Source organism: Gigantopelta aegis, chromosome 8 (assembly GCF_016097555.1).
Source record: "Gigantopelta aegis isolate Gae_Host chromosome 8, Gae_host_genome, whole genome shotgun sequence".
Classification (NCBI taxonomy): domain Eukaryota; kingdom Metazoa; phylum Mollusca; class Gastropoda; order Neomphalida; family Peltospiridae; genus Gigantopelta; species Gigantopelta aegis.
Window position 1 is genome coordinate 17,016,385 of NC_054706.1, and position 21,091 is coordinate 17,037,475.

The following is a 21,091-nucleotide window of genomic DNA, read 5'->3' on the forward strand; positions in this document are numbered from 1 at the left end:
TATACATTGAAACCCCTCAAAACTGGATCATTAATAAACTAGAATTCACTCAAAACCAGACTGTTTTCATGTTCCCTTTTTAAATATCAATACAGAGCAACCTTTCTAAACCATATACCTTTTAAAACCAAAACTTTTTACTTGGTCCCATGGGTGTCCAGTTTAGAGGGTTTGCACCGTATTAGTAAATAAAGTAAAATTACTTTGAATTGCTACAATCATTTGACTGTTTAAGCTTCACAACAGATGTTAATTAGTGTCTAATATTTTGTTTTGTATTGAGTTGGTTTTTTGTTTGATATTTTACAGCACAGCCAACAACTTCTTGCACCTCTTAGCCAAAGAAACTGGTGGCCGCTATCATCGTTGTCATGGTGATTTCGATGCTCACATGTTCACACACAAACTCTTGTCAGAAGGTTTTCAAGACGCTGAGGTACACTTCATTTTAGTTGTAGTATCAGTTATCTGCATTGTATTTATATGTCATATTTCAATCTTAGAATATTTCAAGAATCTCATGAATATGAAGTGAGTAAGAAATTAACTTGTTAAATTATTCAGTGATGTATCAGGACTTGAAATAGGAAGTAAAACATAGCCCGCTATTTCCAGCCCTGGACATATTTCCATGGGAAAATGAAGAAAATATGGTTTTTGATTTATATTGTTATTTGAAATGTTTCTTTTTCAGTATCCACATCTACCACAGTTTGATGGTGATGACTTGCGCGGACTTGGGGCTGAGATAACACAAGCAAGAAAATATTTGGCACAAGCAAGAACATTTAGGTAGGACTTTGTGTACTGTATAATTGGTCATTATTTTTAAGTCAGAAAGATCACACACTCAATATTAAATATTTTGTTTTTCTGATACCTATGTTTTGTAAAATATTTCAACGTTTTTTAATGAAGCATTAATATTTAGTAAGTGGTCTTCAGATGGTATAGCCATTTGTGACACCCAATAGCCGATGTGTACTTTTGTGCTGGGATACCGTTAAACATTCATTCATTCATTCATTCAGATGGTATAGAATATCCATATGTTCTTTTTAGGTTATATATGTTTGGAGTTTTGTGTGTTTAAAATTAAATATTTTTCAACATATGTACCACATATTCATATTCAGTGAATTCATGTGTATTTATTGCTATTCTAGAACACTGACAGAGTGAAAAAATATGAAATAACCAGGTATGATGTGAAAACTAGCATTAATTTTAAATTAGTAATAAAATGTAATAACTTAAAGTATTAGGTTGATTAATTAAAAGATTCTTACATTTATGTAATTGCAGGGCATTATACAAGGCCAAGGCAATGAATGCAGAAAAAGAAAAGATTTGCACAACTGAGAAAGGTAAATATTATTATGAGAAAAGCTTTTATCAGATTCAGTTACTACATGTATGAAGATTCAACATTATTCTACCTGAGAAAGAAATATGTTGAAGAAAGTTAAATTCTACATGCATTTATTCTTTAACTTACCCATAATATCCATGTCATAAACCTATTAGATACATGTATTTACCATTATTAACCCAGTTAATAATGTTTTGCTGTCACTGGGGCATTTGTTTACAAGCCAGCAAAAAGTGTGTATCTGAGTGTAACATTTTGTTAACACCTAGTTAAAGTGCATGACATCAACTACATTTGAACTACGTGTAATCGTGATGATGTCATATTACCCATGGATGCGACTTTAGAACTATGATTTACTCAATATCAAATTAAAACGTTATTTGTATTTGTTGAGATAAATACTCATTATCATAGACTCAATTGATATTTTCTATATTAAATACCACACATGACAAATCCTCGATGTATTCAATATGCTGTTGATTCACATTTACTGTGTACTGTTTTTCTTGTTTTGTTTTCAAAACTATTTGAGTATAAATATGATTATATTACAGTGCCATCAACGCCTTTCTTGGTTGGCCGAGCAAAGTGAGAGAACATAAGAGGAAATGAAAACTGACAGACTGTTTTATATGAGATTCACAAAATAGAGATCTGCAAAGACAAAAGATTGAAGATCCTGTTAACAGCTTTGACATTCTTGCTTGTGTCAGTACATATTGTGAAGTGGACAGCCTATGGATCTCATTTTGTATATATGTAATGAAAGCTACATGTCAGAATTAAACGGTGCTTTATGCAACAAATGTAGATACCCATATTTTGTTGGTCTTTTAGGTAATATTTTTACAAATAGACTTGTGACAACTGGATTTTAATGACATTCTTTTGACGAGAACATAGTTACTGTCAGTGATATATAATTATATACAACTTATAACTTTGAGAATTGAAGTTGTTTTGTGACTGATATTATATAGAATCTGATACATACCATATATATGACAACCATGGATTTTTTCATTTATTTAGCTGTTGTAAAATGTACATGGCCAACTAACTTTAATTGTGTTACATAAAACAATTTTATTAGTGTAACTATTTTTGTTAATTTTTTTGTTAGATACATTTATTTTTCAGTACTATTATGAATATTAAATTTATTAAGCTTATGCTTACAACTGTAATATATTTACCAAATGTTAAATATGTTATGCTCGCTTTTATTTCAGGAGTCAAAATATGTTACTCGACTGTGTTATTAGTGAAAATATTAACTGTATGTGTAATTACAATCAACGAAATCTGTAAAGCAGAATTTCTGCTGTTGTGTTTGCAGCCTGTAATATGCAGATTAAACACATGCTACTGGATCTACTTAAAACTGTGAAGTCCAGACTCCAGACTATCTATGGATCTCCAGGCTTAACTACATGTACATGCTGTTTGGATTGGCAGGACTGTATTATAGTCTTGAGTGTAGACTTTAAAGGTGACACACCACTATTAATTACTCCATGCAGTATAATAGTTTCTATGTGAGAATATATTCTGAGAAAAATACAACACTGTCGAGAGGGTCATGTGACTACTAATTCTAGGGAGTGCTCTCAACTGGCAAGTACAGTGTAAAAAATCAACATAGGTCAACCACAAAATTGTGCAGTTAACAGCCCTCATGCCTGAGCACTGCATTGCGTTGCTGTTATACAAGTAAACATTATACCACTTGCACAGTTGTTATCAGTTAGTAATACATACAACAAGTAACTTCAAACCAATGGGTTCTTTAAATACTTCAGAGGTCAACCTACCTGTAATCAAAAAACGATTACAAAAAGCATATCAGAATTTTGTGGGGTTTTTTTTATGAGGAACTATTTCCTAAACCGGACTATATTAAGCTGTTACAACAAATACCATAACAACATGACAAATAGTGGTGTGTGGCCTAAAGGTTTAAAAGCACAGGGTCAAATTGTGGTGATATTTGGATGTGTAGACATTAAAGGTTTAAAAGCACGGCCAAATTGTGGTGATATTTGGATGTGTAGACATTAAAGGTTTAAAAGCACAGGGTCAAATTGTGGTGATATTTGAAAGAATTTGTAATTTATATTGTTTGTGTTCAACGTAGATGCCTCAGCTAGTTTCACATTATTCTACAATTATTGTAAACGTTGCACACATTGTGAAGTTTGAAAATAGTATATTACTGTTTCTAGTATTTGGGGTAAAACAGATTACTGTGATACTTGACCATACGATGTTTTGAATACCAAATGTACAATATATGCAATATTGTGAGATGTGATACTTTAACTATTTTGCAATATGTCTTTTATAGTATATTTATTATGAGGGTTTTTTTTAGGGTCGTTTGTAATTATGAACATATTTATGAGTGTACAATTGTACAATATGTTTCATAACAATTGTACAATTGAACTTCCAAAACATTTTCATCAAAAATGTTGATTTTATGAAAAGATTTTTTAAATCAACATTTTGGGTTAATTTTACACAATTATTTTACCCTTCCCTTCCAAAAATCATTCATCAAAAATGTTGATTTTGTAAAGAATTTTTTATCATCATTTTCGGTTCACTCAAACATGCAGACACACACACACACACTCAGACACACAACGTTTACACATCACACTCAAACACACCATACTCATATAGGTCTACACGACACACAACACACACGTACCACCACACCAAATACACACATACACCACAGAACACAACTGGTACACTGATGAAAATGTTGATAATTGTGTGAAGAAACCAATTCTCATTTTAAATTGTTGATTCTTACACATGCTTTTAGTAATTATACTTAATATTTATTTACTTTTTAAAATTTAGTAATTTATTTTTATTGATTACAAATAGTTCATATACCTGTTATTTTACATAAAATCGACTATTTAAACATGTCTTGTCAGTGACGTGACAAATTGCCAATTTGGTGTTGTGAATGCTTCATGTACATGTATTTTCAGCATATGTACAGAATGTTTAGCTGTGGTCGTTTATAACCGTAAGGTACTTACCTGTTTTCTATGTACCATACTGCAAGTTAACTGTACTGTGATATTGTATAGGATACAATTTTCTTGCTCCAGTTGCTGGCATCTTTCGATGCCTATGATGTGTTATTCTCTATGTAAACATCTTTGACCTTAATAAGAAAGATTCTGTTGTCATCACAATGTTGGTAGATCTTTCTTTGAAACACTACAGTGGTTCATATACAGATTATAATTTTATATTAAATTATGTATGAATTATAGTAAAATAGATTTTACTGCTTACTTTTCAAATACATAATAAAACCTTAAAAACATAAAAAGTTGTTCCTATTTTGTTGGTGCTTATTTAAACCAATAGCATTAGTCTTGAAAAAAGAAGGAAAGACAAATTTAAAGGTACATATTATAATTCATCAGGGCTGGTGCTTATACATTTTTTAAAGTCTAGACTCGAGACTCTAATAGAGTCTGAGACACTAATGTCATGACAATGCCATACAAATTGTATGTGTGTGACGTCATTAAATATTGAATCTGGACTCTGAAAGTTTTATAAGCACAGACTCTGGGGTGTTCTCGACCGTCTCATTGTCTATATAAGCTCAACATGGTGCCATGATGTGATCATTTGTCACATGCTAGAATCTTGATATTGAGTTTTTCTAAGTACCTTTAGAAAAATATTGTAGTGAATCGTAAACAATTTTCAAATGATCACGGAAATGAGCGTTTAGTTCAGGCAAGATTTCAGAATTTTGGTATGTGGATTGCTAGACCAATGTGTAGGCAATTGTAAATACATTTCTTTTAAATAACAAATTGTGCATGATTAGTCGAGGGAATAAAAAATTTCAAGCAAGAAAGTGAAATTGAATTTAGACCAAAGTATTGGACAGTGTGGTAATGGGATGAGTACCGTGATCACCCTAGCTCATTATTTAATCATCGGCTTTAAGATGCCCAAGATCATATGGCAATTGTATTATTTGGACAAAAATAAGAGAAGAAACGTGCTGCTGCCACATATCTCACATTTCGCAGGGCCAACACATTTGGACCCTTATTCCAGCACTAGCGTCTACCCTATGCATTCTCGGTTGTGAACTCTTTTATCACAGCTACATCCCACCCCAGCAAGAATGATGCATCCAGAACAATCAAGGATCCTGGAATCCACCGAGGTTTATGCCCAATGATGGTTTCAGAGGAAGATCCAGAACAATCAAGGATCCTGGAATCCACCGAGGTTTATGCCCAATGATGGTTTCAGAGGAAGATCCAGGATTTTGTAAAGGAGGGGTCACTAAATTAAAAAAAGGGCAAGTTGAGAGTTTGCTAAAGGCAAATGAGCCAGGCTCCCGAAGGGAACTGTATATCTATTTTAGGGCATACTCCCTGGAAATGTTTCCAATAAAGATGCTCAAATGCATTTTCAGTGCAATTTAGTGCTGTACATTGTAGGCGATGAAATTTAAAAAAAAAAAGGCATTAAAAAGTGCTTCAAATGGCCAATGTGTTTAGCAATTTAGTCATCTCTGAATGAAAATTAATTTTGTTTTGTTGTACTTTTGTTTACACAATGCCCCAGATAAAGATTGTTGTTAGATTATTAACAAAATCCTAACTTATTCTTTAGAATATCAGTGAGGTCAAACCTTCAGACATCTTGCATGTAACAGAAACTCTAGATCTGGTAGTGTGTTGAATTAATTCAACAGCACAAGTGTCATTTTCATTTATGAAAGGTTATCACTGAACGTTTGTCATATGCATGTATTTAAATCATTAATGTTTAGAAAAGTTATATATGACTTGGGCATAAAATTTTTCATAAATCTGATATAAAAAGTCGAATGTCAGTTAGATGACCATAGCTGAGCATAAATGTTGGAACGCAGGGCAACACACAAGAAGAAAAGAGAAACACTGATAAATTAAAATACTTTACTGATTACACACAAGTGTACAATTATTTTTGCAGTAATTCACAATGAAGAATATATTATTACTTTGAAGAATGTTACAATGACAACATGTATACATTATTACATTACACTATTAAACATTAACAGTTTTCAATATCAACAAAATGTTAATAAAAGTTAATAATGTAGGATGTTAATACACAACGTAATGTATATGGATCAACTTACATTCTAATGGTTAATTTGGTCTCCTGTTGGTTTGAATAAATTTACCAGATTCTTTGGGTACCATACTCATTTTCAATGAAACAACAAGTTCATCAAGAAATTGACTTTTTAGTTTTTGTTTTAGAACACTTCAATCTAGACCCATCTACACACAAGTACATTGGTGAATTTGTCACTGGATCCAGGAATAATTCTTAACACGAGAATGAGAGGAAACATACACGTACCATTATGGAATGATAAAATTATGAAATAACAACACTTTCAAAAACCTTCCATGCATTTTAACCACATTTAATATCTTACTTGTAGATTTTTACATCAAAAGCCTAATCTAAATAGCGGGTTTCAGATGAAGAACTGTCATCGAGTAGACTTGTTAGGGACTGTTTGTAATTAACATTCTCACAAGCATACACACTATGTTAGAGGATAAAAATATAGTTAAACTGCTATTATGACTGTAATTTACATTAAAAGTGGGTGGTCCTAATACTGAATTTCCAATGATGATTGTTTGTTACATGTTATCTCAACTAGTCTACATGAAAAGGCAATGACTGTAAATCTGCATATTTGTGGGGTCAAAATGTAATGACCATTGGGTCCGACTTTATTGGTTGTGATCTGTAATAGCAGTCTTACTATCATAGTATTGTTTACTATAAAACAACATGGAAATATTGTGGTCTTTAAAATATTTGTCTATAAATTGGGGTGGCCATTAGGTGGGGTGTGACTATCAGAAAAATATATATATGAACACTTTTGGAGGTAGGAATGAGGTATACTCGTGAAAATATTGATAACTGCAGGAAAGATTAACATGGCATTGCCTGGTTTAATAAAGATTGTTTAATAGTCTATATCAACATAACTCTTTGTGATCAATACTAAAACCGATTGGTGTGTCTGCTGCAATGGGGGTTTTCTTTGCATACATGATTTAAATAAAGTTTTGTTTTGTGGCAGGCAGGTAGACAAAAAACCTGATCCCCCCCTCTCAACGATTTGATCAATTCTGAAACAGTCCTCACTCAGGTTTGTTTTGGAGCTAAAATTCAGAAAGTATGTTTGTAAATCTTTAGTCTTCTTCTTCTGCGTTCGACAGTTGCATTAAAAGTCTTAGTCCTGATATCCATGAATCACACAGTCCTCCTCAGGTCTCTAGCTGTTTCCCAGTATTTGGTTTTTAGAGCTGCTCCTTCACACAACTATTTACTCTAACTGATTACTTAATTTTTTATAACTTTGTATTGAAAATAAATGGGATGCTTACTCTTGTTATAGTGGTAAAGTGCTTGCTTTATGCAATGTCCGTCTGGGATCACTCCCCGACGGTGGGCCCATTGGACTATTTCTCATTCCAGCCAGTGCACTATGACTGGCATATCAAAGGCTGTGGTATGTACTACCCTGTCTGTAGGATGGTGCATATAAAAGATCACTTGCTGCTAATCGAAAAAGAGTAGCGCATGAAGTGGTGACAGCGGGTTTCCTCCCTCAATATCTGTATGGTCCGTAACCATATGTCTGACGCCATATAACCGTAAATAAAATGTGTTGCATGTGTCATTAAATAAACATTTCCTTCTTTCCTTGTTATAATACAATGTATTTTTTAAGACAGATGTCAAATTAAATGGAAAATGGTGCATCATAAGATTAAAACTAAACTAGATAATCTATTCTAAATCCTTAAATATTATGTAAAATATACTTGAGATTGCAGTTTTAACAATAGATGCCAGAATGGTGTTAAGACTTCAAAAACACATAAATCCACACACATACACAGTAAGAGGCTTGATGTATTACAAAATTATGTCTGAAGAAAAATGTTTTCTAGACAAGTCTGTCATTATGTTTAATGTTGATGGTTTCGTGAAGTTCAGTAATAGACGGTAAACACTGAATGACCAAGATAACTCCATCACTGAGCCGTGTTGATTTGATTCAAGTGTTGTAGCAGCTGCTCGCAGTACCGCTGTGTTCGGTGTTTGTGTTTAACAGCCTCAACCTCATTTTTCAGCATGGATGGGACCAACTCACCAGCATATTTAAGGACCTCTGAAAAAAAGGAAAGGAAAGCATGTTTAATGTGGTAATGTATTGTTATTTTGAGATTGGTTTTGACAGTCTGACAGATAACCTGTTGCCACCATACAGGTTCTTTTACTAAATATCTGTTAGGGAAATTTTATATGCACTTCTCAAAGAGATGACAGCATATACTACTGTCTACAGCATTTGATAAACAGATGTGAGGCAATGTCTACAGCATCGGATAAACAGATGTGAGGCAGTGTCTACAGCATTTGATAAACAGATGTGAGGCAGTGTCTACAGCATTTGATAAACAGATGTGAGGCAGCGTTTGTGACAGGAAAACACTTGTCAGTCCATTGAGGGTGATCAATATTATGACACATCACACAAAAACAAACATTCTAAAACTTAGTTACATCCTACCCCATATCTCTTAAAATGGAAAATTACAATGAAAAAGATTTTCAGATGAAAAAAAAGATTAGTATCAATAGCACACATGCTGGCTTAAAATAGTCATTGATATCTGTAAACAACAGTCTTCTAACAAATATTTAAGTGGATATTCAGGAATTAAAAATATATAACTATTTCTTGTTTTGTTTAGAACATAAAATTCGCCTCTAAAACATTTCCTACAGTTAGGAAGAAACATAACATACATTGAAGCCCCTCTAATCTGGACACAGAATTCCCTCAAAACCAGATGTTTTTCATGATCCCCCCCCCCCCCCCCCCCCCCCCACCTTTAAACCAGATACCTTTTAAAACTGGAATTTTTACTTGGTCCTTAGGGTGTCCAATTAAGAAGGGTTTCACTGTTCAGACTCTAAAAATAGCTGGTTATAATAATTTTATCAATGGATCCATCCGTAAACTTTTCTTTTTTTTGTTCTAAATGTATCTTTTGCATTGGTTAGCTACATCAACAATTTTTTTTTTTTTCCCAGCATATTGTTTGTACCCTCATTAAAATGTTAATAATTGTCAATGGCCCTCAAAATCACAAAACAAAACAGGACATGCTCTTTCATGGTAGTAAACCCCCCACAAAAGATTCCTTATTCACACTGACCTAACATGGCCTCCTGTATGTTTGGCTCGGGGTCATCGAGGTGAACCAGCAGACCTCTGTATATCGCCTCCAGGTGGGCGCGGTACAGGTCCGGCTCGTAACCAGACTCGAAGCAGCTGAAGTAACCCAGAAACGTCTTGGTGACCGTCACCCGGATCTCGTCACTGCTGTCATCAAGGCGTTTCAGCAGCTCGGGGTAGATGTTGTGTAGCCGGTCCCGCGAGAGGGAGGAGCCCATGAGGTCGAAGATGCGAGTCATGACACGACAGCTGACGAGTCGCGTCGTCTTGTTGTAGTCGTCCTGCATCGTACTGATGATCTGAGTGAGCAGCTCCTCGACCACAGGCTCCAGCTGAAACAAGCAGGCGGTCCATTGATGAATGGCTGGGTTTGGGTGGCTGGGTTTTTGGCTGGCTGGCTGGCTGAATAGGTTTGGACAGATGGATGGATGGAATGACAGGAAAGATGGATGGATGGAATTACAGAATGGATGGGTAGATTTGGATGGGTGGAATGACATGTTAGCGGATAAATGATTGGATGGATAGATGCATTAAAATGGACGTATGGATAAACATTGAAAAAAATATATGCATGAGCAAGAAAACAACAACCCAGGTATCTACCTACCTACCTATCTTTATAAACACGCACACAAAAGTATAAATGTGAAGCACTATTTGAAGAAATTAAAAAATGAATGAATGAATGGCATTCTAAAACAAGTAAAGTTTCTTTTGGAACTGAATATACATTTAGCACAATACATACAAGTCTACTGGTATGTCTGATCAGCTTTAAAAACACAACCAACCTTTTCTCGTGTGAGAACTCCGCTCTGCAGCAGGGCCCAGCAGCAGGACACGGCTGTGGTGCGTATTGCCCCGGCCGTCCGGCCCGCCCGCCACTCACAGTTCGGGATGACCATGTCTCTGATCACCATCACGGCGAAATCGCCAAACCTCTGCTTTGAGTCTAGCGTGCTGGCGGCGTTCACCATCAAGCGTGAGAGCAGTGCGAAGAACTTCAGTCTCATCTCCGGGTCCTTGTCGGGGTTGAGGTTCGTAACCAGCATCGGGATGATGTAGTCAAGTAGTTCACCCACGACCGGTCCTGTGTAAACAGCGAAATTACTTTGTAACACTAAATTAAAGAGCTGCAACCTTCTTCTTTTTTTTTCTTCTATGGATTTCATAAAATTCCTTAAAAATATCCAGCTTCAAGAACGGGTTAATAAAGAAACAAATAGAGTAATTAACTTGTCAATTTTTTTTTCTTTCTGGGATTTAAAACAAGTAATAATAATCTGATTAATGTTATTATTAAATTACTGACATTTAACAGTAATTTAAAGTCATAGGTGCCCAGTTTAGAATGGATCCTAAGAGAGTTGACACAATATTACAAATTTAAAGTTATTGCCTATACCAGATGTGATGGTGATAAATTTGTTAAATTTCACTTTGTTTGTCATGATTTATTTAGAACATAGCAAAAGTACAGTACAGTTTTAACCCTATATGTACTTAGTACTAATAGAAAATGACTATTAAAATATGAATATATACTGTAGTGTTGTGTACAAAAAACATAACAAATTTTTAAAATTAAAAGAGAAATGTTTTTTAAATATAAATTTAAAGCAATTTTTATTTGCTATAACTTTTCATGTGCCAAATAAAAATTCTGACTTTCCAGATCTGATAAATGATCTTTGCAAATTCCACGACTTTCTAGAATTTATATGACCCATAGGAAACCTGCAATAGGATGAAGTTAATGTCTTCATTTCAGCAGTATGAAAAGAAAACCAACCTGCTTCGATCAACAGTACATCAAAAATCTGTCTCTCTACAGAATGAACAGTCCACATTCCAAAGCAGTGTTGATAGGATTCAATGAGAGCAGCCGAATGTCTACTATACACCTCGGCCACTGACTCCAAACACTCCGTCTGACCCAACTTCAACTGGAGACCGTTCACCTGCCAACAAGAAGTGATTAATTAAGACTGGCCTAGTTATTGGGTTTAGATGCCGGTAGGTGCTAGATTCACATCCTGGTACCAGCTTGCATGCAGGGTAAATTATAATGGCTCATTGGGCAGGTGTAAGGCCATTACACAGACGTGTGTCTCACTAACTACTCATCATTAACCTCTGCCCTGGACACACAGCTGAGGTAATCATGGACTTACAGTAAACAAAAAAATTATAATTATGTGTATTACTTGCAGAGAACTGTACAATAAATAAATAACAAGAAGGGATGAATTTCCTAAACTACTATATGTGTATAAAAAGTACAAATGGGTGTTTAAGAAGTACATATGTGTGTATAAAAAGTACAAATGGGTGTTTAAGAAGTACAAATGTGTGTATAAAAAGTACAAATGGGTGTTTAAGAAGTACATATGTGTGTATAAAAAGTACAAATGTGTGTATAAAAACAAATGTGTGTATAATAAGTACAAAAGTGTGCATAAGAAGTACAAAATTGTATAAGAAGTACAAATTAGCGCAGTTGTCGACTTTCGACAGCTCCTCTGTCCAAGATAGGAAAGGGTTGGGGGTGGATGGGAGAGGGGGTCGCCCACGCCGGCATGTGCAAGGAAGCACAAGCAGCCAGAACAGGGTCAGTAGCGGGCGAGGGGTTGGGTAATTTCTTGAAGATAATTTGACACATAATTTAGGACGGTTGGTGAATGGAGCTATTTGTTGATTTGACTTAGTTAATTGAAAGGTAGCTCATTGCTGGAATCTTGCCTTGAGACAATCCGGGCTTGCGAGATAAAAAGGATGCAATGACAACTCTTGACCGAGTAAATATTTCATTAATCAATACAAAAAATAGTTTAGACTGCACATACACACAATGTACTCATGCATAAATAAAAATCCTTTGGGACGTTGATAACATTTTCTGTACAGACAAAAAAAACGTTAATGATACAAAACATGGTGATATTATCCAAACTACACACACCGATTAAGTCTAACCGACAAATAGTGCTACCTGTTGTTTGACAGCGGGTTCCTGTGACTGGGATAACACCGTGAGGAGAACGGTGAACAAATCCTGACTGATAATCACAGAGTCTTCCTGCAGAACGTCGAGAATGGCATCGATACACGCAAGCAGCTGTAGATGTACATCAGTCTGGGAAAAAAGGAAAGGAATGTTGGTTTAACATATCTGTCACTACATCTTAAACAGCAGCTATTTGTTATCTGACACGTCTAGTTCGACTCTTCGGTCAAGAGAGGAAACCTGCTGTCATCATATAAGACCAATAAAACAACAAGGGGATTTTTTTTATGTGCACTTACATTTTGGCACTACAGTACATACCATAGCCTTTGATGTACCAATTGTGGAGAACTGGATGTAGTGTTAATAATGTTGTGTGTTTTTAAATATTATAAATAATGGCCAATTTTCTTTATGCTGGGATGTCATCAGGCTTTTTGTCAGAAAATAATTTGAGGTAACATAATAAAGCCAAAACTGGCCATAAGTGCCCCTATTAGGTCTTATGGGTTTGAAATGTTTGATTTTAAACACTGCATTTCATGCAGTTAGTCAAATATTAAACAGCAGTTCTTTCACTATAATCTTTCAAAACATTATTAAAAATATCAAATATGTTACGTAATTTTACCCTCTGTAACCTCTGGCAAAAACCCTAGTCATTAGACATCCATTTATCCATCTGAACTTATAATGAAGCAATATCATTGTAGAAAATGCAAATTGTCATACAATACATTTCTAAACTTAGGTTTTTTCACTAATTTTTAAGTAGCTAGTAATATTACATAAGAACCACTGTAATTAAAGTGTTCAAATGACCACCTCTGCAGAAGACTATATCTTTACCTGGATTGACTGACAGATCTCGGGTGAGGCTATAACGTTACAGATCTGACTGATGTAGTCTTTCAAAGCGTGACGCTCTGATCCCCGCACCACGCTGGCTAGGACCATCAGTGAACCGGAACACTGCGTCTGTCGTACGTTGGTCAGCACCAGTTTACACCAAACCTCCGGTTGGACGAAGTAACCTATCAGTTCAGCTGCACGGCGGACCTGATTAAAATAAACTCTCAATGTTAAAACAAGCTGGGCCAGTCTACTTACAAATCAAACACAGTAAATTAATAAAGATAAAGTCTAAGTCTAATTTGAACCCGATTAATATAGGACTGACACAATGTTTTATAAACTGCCACTGAATTGGACTAAGATCATGGTCGTTTATTCAAAAATCTGGTTTGTAAACACAGAAATCTGGTTTATGCACCAATCTGGTTTAAACGGAAATCTGGTTTACACAGCTACGTGGTTTACAAAGCTACGTGGTTTACAAAAAATATATTTGTATAGCGAATAAAGATCTGATGATTCTGAAATATTTACTTTTAATTTTAGAATGTAACCGTTTCCCACAAAACTGACTGCCAGTCTGTGTGAATTTACAGATGTGTAACAAACACGCGAACTGAACAACGGTTTGTGTGAAACATTGAGCCCTACAAGGATATGTAACAATAGTGAAATATGTCACTTATAGCATTGGGGTTTTTTTCTTAATAAATATATTATATAATTCCCACCCCACACACACATTTTGAGATTGCACTTTTTAAGTTGCAGCTTTAAAACACTGGTACGTACGTCTGTAACGACTCTCTTGTCTTCGTCCATGCAGGCCTTGTACATGCTGGATGTGAGTTTCTCCATGTGCTGAGTGACGTAGTCCTCAGCGTTCAGTAGCAATGTGTACAGCAGCGCGGCAGACTTCACACGCGTCTCCACCACCCAGTCGCCGATGTCACGCAGCAGACCAGGCAGGATTTTAGACAGGTGTCGCATCACTAACGTACGACAGCCCAGATTAGGCCTTTCAACTGAAAAACAAAACAGATATAAAAAGATTTTTAAAGATGAATGTTATAAAATGCATGTAAAATACCCCCAAAAGCTATATTTTTTTATGACTAATGTTCAACAGCCAAGATAAGGGCTTTCAATTAAAAAACGTACAAAAATAGAATTTAATGAGAAGATGATGATGAGCCTGATTATGTAATACAGGGAACATTTTGTTCAGTATCGCGTTGTGATTTGCTAAGCAAGTTTCAGCGATCATTACACATTTCACAGTAGACCAAAAATCAAACAAAACAAAACAAACAAAAATTGTAAAAAAAATGTGCATGACTAACATATGACTGCCAAGATCAGGTCTTTTAACTAAACACAAAAACATATAAGCATAGAAATTAGACAGAACATGAAGGTTTTATCAGCCTGCTAATGTGTATGCAAAATAGCAAAGTAGGAAATTAATTCTGAGCAAACCAAGTGAAATGCTATTAACTAATTATTAACTAAAAGTATGTCATTCAGTATTTAAATGTACAAAGTGCAGCACTCAAAATTAATTTTGTGATTATCCTGGTACAGTGAAACCTTTCAAAACAGGACCCTCTGTAAACCATAATTCTCCCAAAACTGGACATTTCTCACCCTCCCCTTTTAAATATCAGTACAAAAGAGAACCTCTCTAAACTAGATACCCCTTAAAACCGGACTTTTTACTTGGTCCCGAGCGTGTCCGGTTTAGGTTGGTTTCACTGTATTATAAATTAACAACAGATTGTTAAACACATTTCCAGTGTGATTCTATTAAAGTTGCTTGGGGCAACAAAGTATAAATTAATCATAAACCATAATCTCTGATGTACATACCAGTACTGAGGCAATAGTTAGGATGAAATTAACTTTAAAGCCTACTGCACATGAAAGCTATCTCTGTATCAGCTCATGGTAATTTCACCATACACAATGGGCTAAGTGCTGAGCTAATTTGCTTGCGACTGTCACAATTATTTGTGTTTTCACTGGTCAGTTGGTAAATTCAGCTTTTCTGATAGCGTATACTGAGTATTTTTACCATGCATGCACGAAAGATGTTTTTCTCACCACCATGTAAGGTAAAAATCGCTCACACACAAGAGCTATCAGCTGGGCAAAAAGCCACATGTAACCTTTTGCTCAGCTGAAACCTCTTGTGGGTGGTAATGCTTCACCCCATCAAGATGGATCAGTCCATCTGCATCTTAAGCGGGTGCTCTACCTTGCCTCATTTAAAAACTGAGAGGTCTGTGTATATGTCTTCTTTAAACATTGCCAAAACTAGAATATTAAATTACAAATTATCCACTCTCTCTCTCTCTGTCTGTCTCTCTCACTCTCTCAAGGCATTTTGTATTCTATGGTTTACCTGGTACAAACAGAAATAAACAAAAATATTTAATTTGGAAATTTCTGAAAACAAATGTGTGATAGGCAACAGCAACATGCATTTACCGTTTTGGGGATAGTGGCTTGGGTCTGCAGCAGCAAAATCCATTTTGTCTTTTAAATCACTTTCATTCTCGCCTTCATACTTCATTCCTAAAATAAAATCCAACACATATTAATAGTGGGTAAATAAGCTAGATACTTTATTCCTAAATTAAAATATAGGACATACATGTATATCAGAAAATTAGCTGTTTAATGTTAATAATACTAATAGCAGTATTTTAAAACAAATTCCATATTGAAAACAGAAAATTTAATGCATCCTCAGACATATTTTAAGTTTCCAAAAAATCTATAAATATTCTCTGTTATAAAAAAAAAAAAGTGTAGTGTTAATTAACTTTAATCTGTTCATACCAATATCATGCCACAGGGTATCTGCCAGGTCGCTGATTTCTGGCTGTTCATCCGTTATACTGGTCAGCAGAAGAGGAATTAATTTGTGATGAAATGAATAACGGTCCGGCAAGTCTAGAAGCCAGTTGCCAACGACTTTAGTCACAGCTTTTCTCACCATTGGAGTCCGGTCAAACAGACGTTGAGCAAAATGGGATATGACATCATCAACGTATTTCCCATTGCCAAACTGCAGAATATCACCTGAAATGAATTCAATTTTTTTTGTTTAAGTTTAGTTTTGAAACATTATACATTATGATGATCTAGATGCCAGTTACTGCAGTTGATCAACAGAAAGTAAAAGATTCAAAATATATAAATTATCTAAATAAATTAACTTGTTTATATCAGAGTTCCAGTACCACCGTCAACTATAATGGACGAATAATACATTCTTGTTAAATTACACACTGTTACGTATGTATGAATCTATGATGTACATTTAATTAGTTTTAACTGCATTTTTAATGTAAATATTTATTCTAGATAATTACTCAGAAATATCTCTAGACATAAAATACTTACCAAGTGTCTCAATAACTAATGCTCGAACTTTAGAATGTTGATGGGTAATTGTCATTAACAATGGTTTTACAAGTGAATCTGTTTGAGCATGAAAATACTCAGGAATTGTTTTCGCTAAACGTGATGAACAATGGCAGCTTTGCTTTTTAACCTCTGGATAAGGATCAATTAATGTTCTTTGTAGGATTCTAATTATGTCATCTAAATAAACAGCAAGTTTCTTTCCAGAAAATTCCATGATTTGATACAGCAAATTGACACTGGATAAACGGACTTCTTCGGACGTCTCAACTATTTCCTGCTGTCCAAGTCTTTGGCACAGGACAGGAATTATATAGGGTAAATGCTCGTCTGGTTTTTGAACGTGTTTTAAGAAATCCGATATCATGGAAACGGAAAGCTCCCTGCATTTTTCTACCGGATCCGATAAAAGTTTAAGGAGAGGTTTCAGAATTTCGGAAAATACCAAATGCAGACTTTCGGGGTCCAACGGCGGTGTTCTATCAATAGTTTCAGTTCGAAGACCTTCTACGGCTTTCTTTCTTATGTTTCGGTTTTCTTCCGTTAAGCAGTTCAAATGTCTTGCGATTCCTTGCAAAACAGCATTGGAATTTTGGTCTACGGTCGCCATCTTGTTTACCACTACAAATGTCCTTCACTACGAGAACGAGACGCTATCAATAGAGTTATGTCCCTTAGACACGTGGCCGCGTCGCTCGTTCTGATCAATGTATGTTCTCGAAGTGGCTTTCTTAGAAGCTTGAACCAGGCCCGAAGGAATGATATCTAGAGTGGGGAGGAGGGAACAATCTCTAGTGGGAGGGGGTGAGGGGCACAAGCAAGATTTTTATAAGTGCACGTAAGACAAAAAAGTATGTACATTTTTGTCCTCGAGTTTGTGGATGGGGGTGGAGGACACAGGCTGAGGCTTTCTCTCTCCTCCGGTTCCTACGTGCCTATATCTGAATACTTGGTAGAAGACCACAGTTATTTGTGAATCTTCAGCTAAGAATTATGCATACAAGCCCCTGGCATCCTAAATGCCTACCTGTGGTTTAAAAATAAAGATTTAAAGGAAGGGACAATTAAGGTATTTGGCTTGGTATGCATATTCAACGATATATAAATCACATTATTGCTTAATATCAACAAGTATAATCGTATAGTTAATTCATAAAACGGTTAAATGTGACGGCTAGACGTATTATATATAACTGACGCAGCCATTTTGTACCATCCCAGTGAAATTAGTCTTAGAACTGAAGAAACAAAACATACCTTATCTGCGGATGCAAGATTCTGTAATAGCCTAAGTATATATTATTTTTCAATACAAAATAAACCAGCATTGTCAAAGTGTCGAAATAATTGTATTATGTTTTGTTCCTACATTACCACACGTATTGAAATGATAATCGGAGTGTTTTCTTAGTTAATTGGTCTTTTCTCTCCGTGGCCTGTATCTGTGGTTCCTGATTGGCAGGTGTATATTTTAGACAGTCACCAAGTCAAGGTGTCTAAACACCAAAAAAAATACGTGCACGTTTTATAAAGATCACAGAGTATTGTGGGGTAGCCGCGCGGCCACCCCTAAAATGATAATGGACATTATCAGCCGTCCTGCTTTATTTCTGTAAATAATTCAGTGAAACCCTTAATTAAGTAGCCTTTCCCATCTAAAATCACAAAACTGACCAATTACGTAGGCCTAGTCCTAAAGAAAAGAAAATAATTACTTGGGTATCGTGAGTGGTCGTTTTTACCCCCAGTTAGCAGGAATAATCACATTTTTGTTTTATTAACTCTAAAATTACGCGGTTTTCATTTCTTAAAGTCTCATTATGTGTTGGTCGTCCGGGTATGCATCTTTCCAAAACACGAGGCTCATATTTGAGTTGACCCTCCCTTTAAAGATACTTTTAGTCTCACGGAAGTTAATAACAGAGTCATATTTATAAAAGACTCCTTTAAATATTTTCAGGTAAAAAAAAATTTACATTCCAAAATGTGTCCTTAAACTGTATGATTTTGGGTGCGTTTTTGACAATGTCCACACCTATAACCTACAAACCACACCCAGGCGGGAGTTGGAGGATATGGCGTATATATTTATGGAAACTTTGCTTATCAAACCTTACAAAAATCCTCTTTTGAATAAAGGTTAATTTAACTAGTAAATTTTTCCCAAAAATAAGCTTGTTTGAAAATTACCCAAATTGATCGTGCCCCACTTTTGCCACAAGTAAAACTCAGTCCATGAATATCAAGCCTCATTGTACCTAAACCGTTTGCACTCCTGGTGAAAAAAAACAAATGTAATAAAAAAAAATTGTTTGTTTAATAACTCTTGGCTATTGTAAGCTTAAGAATTTACTTTATATTCCAAATAATTGCCCTTCAAACATGAATCTATGCAAAAACAACATATGAACTAGGGTACACAAGGGAGTTAATTGTGTACTGCTACCACTTTAGAAAGAAAGAATTAAGAAATAAAAAAAAGACTTTTGTAACGATACATCCAACAGTGTCAAGACATTTTTATTTACGGCTATATGGCGGCGGGCATATGATTACATTGGTAATCAGAGAAGAAACCAACCCCCGCAACACCTGTGGCTGCTGGGTACTCGGTTTTATTAGAAGCAAGGGCTATTTTATATGCACCATCGCACAGACAAGATAGTACATACCATGGCCTTTGTTATAGCATTGGCTGGAACGAATCATAGTCCAATGCACCGACGAGGATTAATCCTAGATTGTCGTTAAACAAATATTCCTTTCCTTTAGTAGTATAGCCTTCATTATTTATATTACATATATGTATGCAATGTTGTAAATCGACTGAAATACATACATGTATGTTCAACATAGCATGTGCAGTTCCAAAAATGTTGTGGGGAATATTTTGTGGTGGTCTTGATAATATGTATTAGACGGCATTTCCTCGGTTTCTCTCCAATTCAGCCAATCGCATATCAGCATTTCGATCGTCTTAATCGTGAAGACAGCAAAAAAGCCGTATTAATAACAAGTCACGTGACCAAAATTATTTCGACAGAAATCATCGCCAAGAGCTGTACGAATGACGTCAAAACAACTGGTGCGAACACGCAGTGACGCTTTCCCCGCCCATATCAAGTAATGAACCTATGACATGCCGTCTAAATCGGTTAGAAGGCTTAAGACGTTTCTTCAGAAATAAGAATGAGCAATCTAATTAAAATTAGCTCCACTATTACATGTGGATCTAACAGCAGCCAGTTGGAGCTCATGTCCACCAATCAAAACCTTACTTGCAGAATCATGCCAGTGATTTGAAAATAATTTGAAAACATTCCGAATTATCCTGAGGGTATAGGGCCTACAACATGTTTCATGTGAATTACGAATGCCTTATTTAGACCAGTAGAACTAATTTTAATCAGATTGCTAACAACACTGCGTAGTCTCCAATGTCCAGGCAACATTTCGTCTGTAAATAATAATTTAAATATTGACAAATCACACTTCGCCTTTTATAACGTTATTTGGGAGCATACAAATTCTAAAAATATCGGGCGAGTCTATTTTAGTGACCGCAGTACAGCGAACCATATCAATACGTACGGGGTGGGTTATCAGTCTTCAATTTTACATTACAAATTATTTATTTATTAAAAGAAAAAACCAACTAAATCAGTCTTCAGTTTTACATTACAAATTATTTATTTTATAAAATAAAACATGTTTTAAGGCATTCGTAATTCACACGAAACATGTCGTATACCCTCAGGATAATTCGGAATGTTTTCAAATTATTTTTAAATCACTGGCAGGATTCTGCAAGTAAGGTTTTGATTGGTGGACATTAGCTCCAACTGACTGCTGTTAGATCCACATGTAATAGTGGAGCTAATTTTAATTAGATTGAAGAATGAGCTACGCTTCGCTCCGCCCGTTCTTATTTCTGAAGAAACGTCTTAAAGGGACACACCCTAGTTACGGCTAGTTGTTAACCATTACGGCGTTGTTTTTCGCTATTAAACCCATTTTTTAACAAATAAAATTGCACTTTACTTACCGTTTATTATTTAGAATATACATTTCCATTCAC

At 35.3% G+C, this 21,091-nt stretch overlaps 2 protein-coding genes across 2 annotated transcripts in view; one reads left to right on the top strand and one right to left on the bottom strand.

Moving 5' to 3' along the window:
• Nucleotides 1-4,739, top strand: part of LOC121379153 (von Willebrand factor A domain-containing protein 3A-like) — a 42,311-nt gene extending 37,572 nt beyond the window's left edge. Inside the window, exons 29-32 of the mRNA XM_041507642.1 lie at nt 310-436; nt 695-792; nt 1,306-1,367; nt 1,933-4,739. Coding sequence (XP_041363576.1) covers nt 310-436; nt 695-792; nt 1,306-1,367; nt 1,933-1,970 — 325 coding nt within the window. The 3' untranslated portion in view covers nt 1,971-4,739. The remainder of the gene's footprint in view (nt 1-309; nt 437-694; nt 793-1,305; nt 1,368-1,932) is intronic.
• A 3,332-nt stretch (nt 4,740-8,071) lies between these two features.
• On the bottom strand, nt 8,072-17,623 carry LOC121378993 (dynein assembly factor 5, axonemal-like). The gene is made up of 10 exons (XM_041507426.1): nt 16,993-17,623; nt 16,426-16,668; nt 16,072-16,158; nt 14,374-14,606; nt 13,576-13,785; nt 12,712-12,855; nt 11,512-11,680; nt 10,511-10,809; nt 9,697-10,048; nt 8,072-8,642 (listed from the first exon to the last, which is right to left on the bottom strand). The coding sequence occupies exons 1-10, from the start codon at nt 17,621-17,623 to the stop codon at nt 8,506-8,508; spliced, it is 2,505 nt and encodes an 834-aa protein (XP_041363360.1). The 3' UTR covers nt 8,072-8,505.
• Between the last annotated feature and the right edge of the window lie 3,468 nt (nt 17,624-21,091).